At 45.1% G+C, this 12,839-nt stretch overlaps 1 protein-coding gene across 1 annotated transcript in view; it reads left to right on the top strand.

Annotated features, from left to right (window-relative positions):
- Positions 1-257: 257 nt before the first annotated feature.
- LOC126267520 (uncharacterized) overlaps positions 258-12,839 on the top strand; it is a 70,766-nt gene continuing 58,184 nt past the window's right edge. The window contains exon 1 of the mRNA XM_049972822.1: positions 258-335. Within this exon, the coding sequence (XP_049828779.1) occupies positions 275-335 (61 nt within the window). The 5' untranslated portion in view covers positions 258-274. The remainder of the gene's footprint in view (positions 336-12,839) is intronic.

Here is a 12,839-nt window from a genome sequence, read left to right as displayed (position 1 = left end):
TTTTGGAATCTCACATATTACAGTTTCCCAAATAACTCAGGTGAGTTTCAAGTTGTGTGTCAAGTCTCGGTGATAAAACTAACAGATAAATATAATAGGTCCATGTCTGATGCCGATAAGAGCTGAGGTTGGGATGCTGATTACAAACCTGATAGATAAAAGCCTCACTTCGAGAAGTAAGGTGAGAACATCGATTACATATAGCAAAGAGCAGAGGTTTTTTGCGGGAGAATCAGTTTCGAGCGGCGTGGCGAGGAAAACGAACGTAGTCGAAATGACAACTGGGAGCATGTGTACATTCCTTCTGGCGCTTCTGGCCGCAGCGTCCCTTCAGTGTGAGTATTCTAATCGGATATTGATAACGGGTACACGACTGCTCTTATCCTCCTAGATACAGTGTTAACACTAAGTTTCGCAAGATACCATAGGTCTAAGAATATCAGTTAGGAGCTTAAGTCGAAAGACTCCGCTGCTATATTGTCTGCATCTCTGAGCAATCTGAACCGTTAGCTAACAGTTTCCATACAAATCATAGATTTTATTTCATTTGTCATGACAATGTGAATTACAGATAATACGTAATGGCAATTTTAGACAGTATTATACGTAAGTCTCCCAAATTAAGCGTCTCTATACAGAGGGGATATTAATAAAACCGACAAACTTCGGCGACGGATTTCTGACTGTAAATGGAGGAAAAAAGATCTTATGAATATGTCTCCGGAATTGTATCTTTACCACGGTAGACGAATGAAAGTTCGTTTGACCACGTGGCGTGTGCTTCTTGTGTGTTACGGGCAGTGTGATTAACGCAGCGTACTGCAAGCAGCACATTTCTCTGCTGTTCATGTCAGGAATAAGCCGAGACGGCGCTTTTGTACGGCCAGGCAGATGGAGAGAGGAGGCACGGCTATACCAAAACAAGTTCGGCTCGGAGCTGCCCTTGAAATAACCGATTGTTAACAGCTCGTTGTGTCATTGTGATGCCAACTGTGGCTTCGATTGCTGCTGAATCTGCTGTAGGCTGCGCTAGTCATACACCAAACACGCATGTCTTCTCGCGACCGTACATGCTTGTGATCACCGCTCCCAGAAAACATGTACAGTGGCTACGTACCTGCCAAGTTTTCCTGCACTATTGCTGAAGGAACATCCAGCTTCTCTTACCCTCCTCCACTACCTCGTTCAAACTAAGTGAGATGTTGATGACGGAGTCTGAGGATGCAAATCGGATTCCCCTTTAAAGGCACGCTGTAACGGTCTTGAGTGTTAGTTACCTTTGTGATTGGACGTGGTCAGTTGATGTTAAGGTCACTGTATTATGCAGCTGGCCCGAAATTGAGTATACATCACCCTGCAGATGTATAACCATGGCTACCAACTTTCATTTAAGTTCCACAACTCCTTCTTGATATAGCAATTTTTTTTTCCTTTTGTGTATGACTTCTCCATTTGTTCCTCCACAGGCTTGTATGCTAAAATCTTTTCTTTAGCACCGTGTGGTGCCTTTCCGATAGATGAAGTTTTACATGTTGGTGCCAGAGTTCTAATTTGTGCGACTATCTCTTTCTAAATGAACTCTTCTCTGAACTTTGCACGGGTCTTACACTCTCTCAGGTGGCCGCCCGCTGGCAACAGGTTGGGAACAGGTTAACAATCCAGCAATCCTGGAATCACTGTCCTAGGGTGGTGGTTGCCTCTAGCCGTACAACATACTACACTTATTTGCAATATGGCTTCACTAAGTCCCCCATGGCCAGGTTATCCCTGATGGCACACACGAAATTATTCACTAGTTGATACTTCGAAATGCCCTGAAATATTGCCCAAAAGCTCTCATAAAATGGTTAACACTCCGAGTCTTGTGCTTTCGTTCTAACTTTGGTTTTATCTATACTGGATCAGAGGTCGTGGTTGTCAATTTCAATGTTAAAAAATATATCGGTTCAACCACTTGTTTATCGTGTAAACCACTAAGATTGACGCGTTTCGGAAGTCAAGCTTCCATCATCAGAATAATAAAAAGTAAAAGAACCTGTTAAAACTCGCTAAAATGGAACATGCACCAGGCACAATAAAATTGATAATAAAATTAAAACATCGTGGCTGCTTCCCTTGTTGCAGCCGTATCTTCCAAGGTGCATCTTTGCATAATCGTCAAAATAAAAAAAAATCTAGAATGGTGTCGCCTATGGTGTTCAACATCTAACCACATGGCTCTCTCCTCTATCGTCGTAAACCGCCCGTGCGTCTTCGTTGAAGCCACACACCACGTAGCCAAACACGACACTGAAACGCGAGTGAGCTCACGCGCAAGTAAACAAGGAAGTCACCGATATGTCCAAATTTTTTAACATTTTCGTTGTAATATCTCCGTTCCCACCTTCACAAGATGCTCTTGCAGCGTTCTAATCAAACTGTTTTCAGTCATGTTATCATGTGCCTTTACATGCTTTACTTCAAAGTGCCAGGGTGAAATGGTGACATCCAAAAAAAAAAAAAAAAAAATGGTTCAAGTGACAAAGCACTATGGGACTCAACTGCTGTGGTCGTCAGTTCCCTAGAACTTAGAACTACTTAAACCTAACTAACCTAAGGACATCACACACATCCATGCCCGAGACAGGATTCGAACCTGCGACCGTAGCAGTCGCACGGTTCCGGACTGGGTGACATCCATACCAGTTGTCTAGCTATTCTTCTCATGTGATTAGGTCCAGCTAACACACGGCTCAGAGTCTAATTTTCGATCTCGAGTTGTTATGGTCTATGTTCTCGGTAAAACCGAAACTTCTCTACCACGAGCAATACAGACTAGTCATCCAGCTCATAAACGTAACGGTGTTTCTCCTGACGGAAAAAATCTCGGAGACACGTACGACAACAACGTTCCGGGTGTTCCTGTAGAATATAGCTTCCACTCCCAGCAGGGAATGATCTGTCTGTGGAATGTACAGTTTCTCATACACTCCTGGAAATGAAAAATGAACACATTGACACCGGTGTGTCAGACCCACCATACTTACTCCGGGCACTGCGAGAGGGCTGTACAAGCAATGATCACACGCACAGCACAGCGGACACACCAGGAACCGCGGTGTTGGCTGTCGAATGGCGCTAGCTGCGCAGCATGTGTGCACCGCCGCCGTCAGTGTCAGCCAGTTTGCCGTGGCATACCGAGCTCCATCGCAGTCTTTAACACTGGTAGCATGCCGCGACAGCGTGGACGTGAACCGTATGTGCAGTTGACGGACTTTGAGCGAGAGCGTATAGTGGCCATGCGGGAGGCCAGGTGGACATACCGCCGAATTGCTCAACACGTGCGGCGTGAGGTCTCCACAGTACATTGATGTTGTCGCCAGTGGTCGGCGGAAGGTGCACGTGCCCATCGACCTGGGATCGGACCGCAGCGACGCACGGATGCACGCCAAGACCGTAGGATCCTACGTAGTGCCGTAGGGGACCGCACCGCCACTTCCCAGCAAATTAGGGACACTGTTGCTCCTGGGGTATCGGCGAGCACCATTCCCAACCGTCTCCATGAAGCTGGGCTACGGTCCCGCACACCGTTAGGCCGTCTTCCGCTCACGCGCCAACATCGAGCAGCCCGCCTCCAGTGGTGTCGCGACAGGCGTGAATGGAGGGACGAATGGAGACGTGTCGTCTTCAGCGATGAGAGTCGCTTCTGCCTTGGTGCCAATGATGGTCGTATGCGTGTATGGCGCCGTGCAGGTGAGCGCCACAATCACGACTGCATACGACCGAGGCACACAGGGCCAACATCCGGCATCATGGTGTCGGGAGCGATCTCCTACACTGGCCGTACACCTCTGGTGATCGTCGAGGGGACACTGAATAGTGCACGGTACATCCAAACCGTCATCGAACCCATCCTTCTACCATTCCTAGACCGGCAAGGGAACTTGCTGTTCCAACAGGACAATGCACGTCCGCATGTATCCCGTGCCACCCAACGTGCTCTAGAAGGTGTAAGTCAACTACCCTGGCCAGCAAGATCTCCGGATCTGGCCCCCATTGAGCATGTTTGGGGCTGGGTGAAGCGTCGTCTCACGCGGTCTGCACGTCCAGCACGAACGCTGGTCCAACTGAGGCGCCAGGTGAAAATGGCATGGCAAGCCGTTCCACAGGACTACATCCAGCATCTCTACTATCGTCTCCATGGGAGAATAGCAGCCTGCATTGCTGCGAAAGGTGGATATACACTGTACTAGTGCCGACATTGTGCATGCTCTGTTGCCTGTGTCTATGTGCCTGTGGTTCTGTCAGTGTGATCATGTGATGTATCTGACCCCAGGAATGTGTCAATAAAGTTTCCCCTTCCTGGGACAATGAATTCACGGTGTTCTTATTTCAATTTCCAGGAGTTTATAAGTAAGTGCATGCTACAGCGTCCTTTAAGCATAAAAAGCATCTTGCTATGATTCCCTCCACTAAATCTTTTGTCGCTTATTGTGCAATGCACTCTACAATTTGGCAGCTGAGCAAAATTCGGAGTTAATTAGCTGAGTAAGTTCAACATACCAACGAACCTAGACATTTCTCTAATATTAAGAGGCGGTGGACACTGTGTGCATTCTGAGTCCACTCGCACTTCACTTGATGAGGCGATATGCCCCAAAAATGACATTTCCAGAAATGCAGTTTTATCCTTGCCCAGTCTGGCAGACAGTCCTGCCTCCCTGAGCATGGTGAAAACACTTCTCTGAAACTGAACATCAGCAAATTATCAAGATAATGACGAACGAATTTAAATTTCATGTTAGATAACAACTAGTCCAGAAAATGAAATGAGATGGAGCATCTCTCGCAACACCAAATGGAACATGCTCAAACTCAAAGAGGTTGCACTCGGCGGAAACGCTGTGACCTGTTTAGACCCCTCATCCAACGTAACCTGATAATAAGCCTGATTAAGGTCCTAGGTATTGTATAGCGGTGCATTTGTGAACTAGGAAAAACAGTTTTGCAGTCACAGTTGTGGTATGAAGTGAAGGACTAACGTTTTATTCACATCCCTTTAATCTACCGCTGGTCTCGACTTTGCATTTCGAAGGGTTTGGGTGCCTTAAATATGGACGCAGAATGTTGTGATTTAGATGTCCTTATGATCCCTTGTTCGAACATTTCCTCAATTAGTGCCTTTAACCCCTCCAGATAGGGTCGCGACGATCGATAAGCTAGCCATCTGGCAGACACCGCGTCAGTTTTCTAAATACAATAATAATAAAACTCACAATAATAATAAGACTCATAAGACCCAATCTGTTCATCAAGACATACGTGAATTCTTTGTACAGCTTATCCAGTTATTTCCTTTGACTCGGGGTTAATGATCTTACTGTACCATATCACCGCGGCATTCCTTCTCCTGAACAACAGCTACTAAGAATCCTTAATTCTGTCAAAAGGAGAATATTCTACTCCTGGAGAAATAAAACGTAAAATGGTCTTCTTGCAAACTGGGAAGTAACCCCGTCATCCTAGTGAGATCAAACGTGAAAATGAAATCAGTAGACAGTCCATCGGCAACCCCTAATTTAATTCTCCATTTAAATCACAGATACTTAATTTCACCTCCACTCATCCCAGTAAACGTAACATTAGCAGTAACGTATAACACAAACTCCTCATACCGTCCTGCCCATCCACACATCACTTCGTGTTTTCGGAATTACTTCTTACATAACATGGTTAATGAGCTACGAGGAGGGCACCTACTGGTTCATTATTGATGTCGCAACACACATACAGATTCACGTTTCGCTGGTGTGACCAAGCTAACAAAGCCTTATGAAACAGTCCTTTACTCATCCTTGTATCGGCCATCCTCTGTGGGAGTCGCGTCTACAGCGACCTGTGGCACCACCAGATAACGTCAATCTATTTTCACTAGCTTGCTCGTCTTCTTTCACCAGCCTTCATCAACGTATCTAATGCCGTCCACTTTATAGGCTAATTTCTCCAAATATCAGAATGTTTGAGTTGTTTGAGCAAACGTTATGTGTAACTGGTCCACTTAATTAATTCCTTCGAAGACGTTCACTAAAATTGCCATTTGCAGCCAGTATTATAGGTTGCATGGTAGACAAAGTGTGGGGCGTCGAATGCCATACACATCATTGGCCTTTTGCGACCTCAAGGCATTCCTTGCCAGATTTTCAGCGACTCTCAGTCGCCACGTTACTGTGTAGTGCAGTCACAGGATTTAATGATCACTTGGTAATATATCGAAGCCGTTATTGTTACTATCTGTGTGACCCTTTGGTTGAAATATGTGATTAAAAAAATTACAAGACGCCAATTGATGTCCTTGAAAAATATATATCTTCTTTTACTGTACTTTGTTCATTTCTGTGTTTAGCTGCTCGCTATTCCATTTTCTAATACCTTCCATCTCACTCATTTCATACAGGGATAGATTGTAGTAAGCATGATCTGTGTGAATTATTATTTTATCCACAATGAACACTGAGGAGATATACAGGGAGCTGGAAACTGTAACATAAAATCATACGTTTGGAATTTTCCAAGTTGATGTGTCAACTGCTTTTCAAGTGAGTCATCAGGCTTCCTGTAGCACTCGCCTACACGATAACTGAACCGTTCACCAGTTCATTTCTCCTTTCTTATATAATTTTCGATGTCAAGAATAACATGAGCCTGATTACGTAGTCGACTATTATGTCGTCTCAGACATACAACTGTTTAGTAAGCATCCTATTTCGTACTCAGATGTCATATACACATTCTCTGAAAGTCATTATCTCTCACGAAGTGATGAGTCACCTTCCTTTATTGAGTGGCAGTCAGTACTAAGTAATATACGTGGCTCTTCTTATTACTCAATAACTTATTAATTAAAACTTCACATTTGTGTATGCTAAAGTACATACTGTAAAGTTTCTCATCACTAAAACTACACTAACGGTCATTAAAACTATATTAACTGAAAACACTGACACGTATGAATTCAGAATTGTAGAAAGTGTTGAATATTGCGCGAGCAGTAACTGTTATTGCAGACAGACTTCGCACATCTGAGGCCAACAGAGTTTGATCGTAAAGGTCAATGTTACGCCAGTTCCTCTCTGACTAGAGAGGAGCTGTCAAACGAAGTGGAAATGTAATTTCAAATGCCAGCACAGCGCCATATCGGTGAGTTAGACTGGAGGGTTAGTGCGTTTCACACACCTCAAAAAAATGGTTCAAATGTCTCTGAGCACTATGGGACTTAACATCTGTGGTCATCAGTCCCCTAGAACTTGGAACTACTTAAACCTAATTAGCCTAAGGACATCACACACATCCATGCCCGAGGCAGGATCCGAACCTGCGACCGTAGTGGTCACGCGGTCACACACCTCACATTTAAGGTAGTGCAAAATATGTACAAATGTGAGACACTACAAGATGAACGACAATGTTCACGAACTTTTTGAAGAATAAGAAAACCAGGTCGAATATGACATCAGTCATAATATAGATTAAGTACTCATCACCTACGTAAAGTCAAGATTTTTTAATATCCTTAAAATATGGTGAAGTACGCAGCAATTGTGATATCCATTTACACGTATAACAACAGAAACGAATGTAAACATTGTGTACATATAATATAATAGGAACATGAGAAGGCCGGCCGCTGTGGCCTAGCGGTTCTAGGCGCTTCAGTTCCGAACCGCGCTGCTGCTATGGTCGCAGGTTCGGTTACTGCCTTGGGCATTGCTGTGTGTGATGTCGTTAGGTTAGGGGACTGATGACCTCAGATGTTAAGTCCCATAGTGCTTCGAGCCATTTGCACCATTTGACCAAGCGAAGAATCTGCCTAAATTATTAGAAGGCACCTAAATACATTTAGTGAATCTCTTATAACGGAAGAATTTCATGGTTCGAGGAAAGGACATAATTTCAGTGACTCTGTATTTGCTTAAAACAATTGATACAGAAGAGACAGGAGTTCGGTTGAACAAACAATATTTCATTCATTGAATGCTTAACAGCATTCGACGGAATTCCGAGCTTTGAGAAATAACTGGATATAAAGCCCACCTACATCATTTAAAAAAGTCATGCGAGCCTTGTATTTTGACACTACCATTCGTGTAGACAAGACACGGAGAAATTAAACTGACGCAGTCATAAACTGTGGAGTGAAACGAGGGTTCCACCGCCGAAACAGTTTGGTATTTATATGTGTGCAGCTACGAAAGATGTCCAGCAAATATTTTTCTTTCTTCAAGTACTCTCTGAGATGAAGAAGTTGGCGCAGAACAGGAATTCGTGGTGAGTCATCAAAGCAGTCAGAGGACTGAAAATAAAAGAAAAGTCTTACAAAGCAGCATAAAGCATCGTAGAATTGGCAACACAGTATAATTGTGACCTACTTGCAAGCAATGAGACTAATCTACAAATGGCCACGCATGAATTCAACTCCTTTTTAAATTGCAACCTGGAGATGTTGATGTTGTGATCTTCAGTCCATAGACTGGTTTGATATAGCTCTCCGTGCTGCTCTATGCTGCGCAAGCCTCTTCATTTGTCAATAACTGTTGAACCCTACATCATTCTGAATCTGCTTAGTGTATTCAACTCCTGGTCTCTCTCTATAATTTTTACCCTCCACGCTTCCCTCCAACACTAAACTGGTGACCCATAGATGCCTGGTGTCCTACTAACAGACCCTTCTTCCATCCAGGTTGTGCCACAAATTCCACCTCTACCAAGTTCTATCGAGTACCTCCTTATTAGTTACCTGGTCTACCCATCTAATCTTCAGCATTCTTCTGTAGCACTACATTTCAAAAGATTCTGTTCTCTTCATTTCTACATTTTTATCGTACATATTTCTTTTCGCTTTAATATATGGTTACACTCCATACAAAAACTTTCAGAAAATACTTCCTGAGACTTAAGTCATTACTCGTTGTTAACAAATATCTCACCTTCAGAAACGCTTTCCTTGTCATAGCCAGTCTAGAAAGTCTCTTCGGGTTTTCTGCCGGATCCTAAAATCAACTTGACTCGATATTTCGGCGATTCAAGTGGTCGCTATCTTCATGGAGATGGAAGCTTCTGCCAATGGGTTCCGCTGAAAACAGACGCCAGAATGCAAATCGACGTCCTATATAGGCCACCGCTCAGTACACGGCGCATGCGCCGTCCGTCACGGCTGTTGCCCTCCAAGACAGGGAGGTGGAGCCACCCTTAGAAAAACACTAGCGGCAACGATTTATCGCACTCATGGCCGCACCGAAGAGCGTTCAATTTTGATGCGAGATAGCACAGGATTCCACGTCCTTCCAAGAGTAAATCCATTGCCTCTACTTATTAAACTATCCTCCAGCCTAATTTCAGTCGCCTCTTAATAGACACTGTTCCAAAAACCGGAAACTTTGGCAACAACCACAGTTTCATCAAATTTGATACTGTGTCCCTCATTTAAGCAGTGTTCTGCTACTGCCGATTTTCCCGGCTGTTGTAGCCTTGTATGACTGCGATGTTCCATACATTTGTTACGAGCTGTGCGAATCGAATGGCCAATGTAAGCCTTCCCACATTGATACGTAATTTTGTATACACCGGATTTCCTAAGTGTTGTGGTTGGCAGGAGAGCCAAACCGTATAACTAAAAGAGGCCGAAATGCACGCATCTCAGCTCACGCAGGCTGGCGTGAGGTCTGGAACATGTTAAGGGAATTAGAATTGTGAAAAACGGACGTAGCTGGTGGAATACTTAACTTTAATCCATTAATGACGAACGTGGCTCTTTATGGTACATGATTCACAATATCAATAGCACGGATAATGGCGCCTTGCTAGGTCGTAGTAAATATCGTAGCTGAAGGCTATGCTAACTATCGTCTCGGCAAATGAGAGCGTATAAATCAGTGAACCATCGCTAGCAAAGTCGGCTGTACAATTGGGGGAGTGCTAGGAAGTCTCTCTAGACCTGCCTTGTGGCGGCGCTCGGTCTGCAATCACTGATAGTGGCGACACGCGGGTCCGACGTATACTACCGGACCGCGGCCGATTTGAAGACTACCACCTAGCAAGTGTGGTGTCTGGCGGTGACACCACATTCCTCCCCCGCAAATCGGCGTACGGTTGTGGCATAGTTACTAAGGGTGACGCCCAGAGAGAAGCCTGCACACGTTCAATTACACCTTGTGATTTCAAACCGTGTAATGTTTTTGCGACCTCATCACGCAATGCGTGGGGGACATTGCGCGCTCTGAAAAAATTAGGTTGCGCGTGTACTTTCAGTTCCAAATGTGCTTTATAGTTCGTTGCGCAACCGAGGCCCGGTGCAAAAATGTCTGCAAATTCTTCACATAGACGAGAAACACTGTCTGAAGGCACAGTCTGGTTCACTGATAGGACCTGATTTACTATAGACAAGTTAAATAACTGAAATAAATCGAAACCAAAAAAGTTCACTGCAGAAGAAGAACGAAGGACGTAAAATGACACAAGTTTTGTTTGTCCTTTGTATGTTGCAAGAAAGGTGCACTGTCCTAACACAGGGATCTTTTGTCCTGAATAGCTAGTTAATTGAACTTTTGCGGCACGCAACGGAGGTGTTCCCAGCAGTTTGTAAGTGTCTTCATTGATCAGTGAAACTGCAGCACCGGTATCGAGCTGGAGTAGTATCACTTTGCCGTTAATGTCCAAGTTTACAAAAAGTTTATTGTCCTGCTGACGACAAGAGCAACTGTCTCGTGCAACGTGAACTGACACTGGTACATAATCACTTGCGACTTGACGGGAGTTTCAGCGATGTCGACGCACACTATTTTTGGGACGAACACAGTCACTGTTAGAGAGAGTGGCACTGGGCAGAGTGGAATGAACTACATGAATTTCCATATGCGAAGTTTCGCGACCCTGAGTATCCTTGGTTCGATTCCGATTCCGGCGCGAAGCAAAGGGCCTGGAACAGTTCTGGGCTTCCGATCTGAGCTTTTTCTGGCAAACACTCTGAACATGTCCTTTTTTATTACAATAAAAGCAAATAGCTTGGCGTGACGGGCAATTCTCACGCGAATGTTTAGTAGCACACCGCGGGCATGATTTGATCACTGCATTTGCTTGCCGGCGCGGTACACGTGGCTGAGAGCCTGGCGGCAGCGGCGCGGCCAGGCGCGAGGACTGTTTACAGCTCCGTGCAGCTCGCCCGGCGGGCCGCTTATCCTGACACACTGTGGCGAACTTTCAAATGATTCCTGAGCAAAGTCAAGCGTGTCCTGCCGATCCAATATGTTCATCACTTGTTGAAGGGAGGGATTTACTAGTATCAAAATCTGTTCCCGTATACGAATATCAGAAACGTTCTTTGCAATTGCATTATGTACCATAGTATCTGAATAAGGGAGTCCACATTGACACTCAAAAGCACGAGCCCTAGTAAGGCCTTGCAGGGTTGCAACCCACTCCCGATTAGTCTGACCTGCCGTACGTTTTGTACGAAAGAAGGTATACCTTTTCGCAACTACATTGACTTATTCTTTCAAATATGCGTCTAATGCAGACAAAATTTCTTCGTAGGACTGAGTTGCTACGTCGCGACGGGGAAATAATTTGACTATCACACGGTACGTGGTCACCCCTACTGACGATAACAAAAAAGGCTGCCGCTCGTTACCTTGAATTCTGTAGGCGGCGAGATGGAATCCAAATTGGCATGACCACTCCGTCCAGCTTTCCAGTGCAGCATCAAAAGGTCGAAAAGTTGGTGCAACAGCGTGTTGTGGCTGCGTTAGCGGCGAAGCGGCTGCTGCCGCATCGTGTTGCATCGCACGTTGACCCTGGACGAGCTGTCCAAGGGCATCCAGTAAGGCCTGCGTCTGCTGATTATGTAAGCGATAAAATTCGGACAGTACATCTGGAGATTGTGGCGAAGCCATTACACAAGTAAATCAGGGCAATATAGATAAGAACACTTTTACTCTCGTCGCCAATGTTGTAGTTGGCAGGAGAGCCAACCCGTATAATTAAAGGAGGCCGAAATGCACCCGTCTCAGCTCACGCAGGCTGGCGTGAGGTCTGGAACATGACAAGGGAATTAGAATTGTGAAAAGCGGACGTAGCTGGTGGAATACTTAACTTTAATCAATTAATGACGAACGTCGCTCTTTATGGTACATGATTCACAATATCAATAGTACGGATACTGGCGCTTTGCTAGGTCGTAGCAAATAACGTAGCTGAAGGCTATGCTAACTATCGTCTCGGCAAATGAGAGCGTAGAAGTCAGTGAACCATCACTAGCAAAGTCGGCTGTACAACTGGGCGAGTGCTAGGAAGTCTCTCTAGACCTGCCGTGAGACGGCGCTCGGTCTGTAATCACTGATAGTGGCGACACACGGGTCCGACGTATACTACCGGACCGCGGCCGATTTAAAGGCTACCACCTAGCAAGTGTGGTGACTGGCGGTGACACCACACTAAGCCCCAAAACATCTTTCACAGAACTGAGTCGTGCCCTAATCTTAGAAGATGGACGGAACTGTTAATGTGAAAGTTCCTCAAAATTCGTCCAATCTCAAACGATATGCCTCCAGCAGAAGGAAAAAAGGCCACCGATCTATGTTCCTCTTCATGTACCTCTATAGATGGTTCAGGCTGCAAAGCCCGCCGAATCTGCTTCTCGGAGTATCCATTTTCCTTAAAAACACCCATCAAATGCGCAAGTTCTTGGGTTAAGCTCACCGCGTCAGAAATGGCATATGCTCTGCGTACGAAGGTCCTAAGGACGCCACTGCGTTGGTGTGATGGATGACAACTCTTAGAATGCCGATACCGGTCTGCGTGCGTCGGCT

Source organism: Schistocerca gregaria, chromosome 4, assembly GCF_023897955.1.
Source record: "Schistocerca gregaria isolate iqSchGreg1 chromosome 4, iqSchGreg1.2, whole genome shotgun sequence".
NCBI classification, from domain to species: domain Eukaryota; kingdom Metazoa; phylum Arthropoda; class Insecta; order Orthoptera; family Acrididae; genus Schistocerca; species Schistocerca gregaria.
The sequence above is the reverse complement of the archived record's forward strand: the minus strand, read 5'-3'. Positions and strand labels throughout refer to the sequence as shown.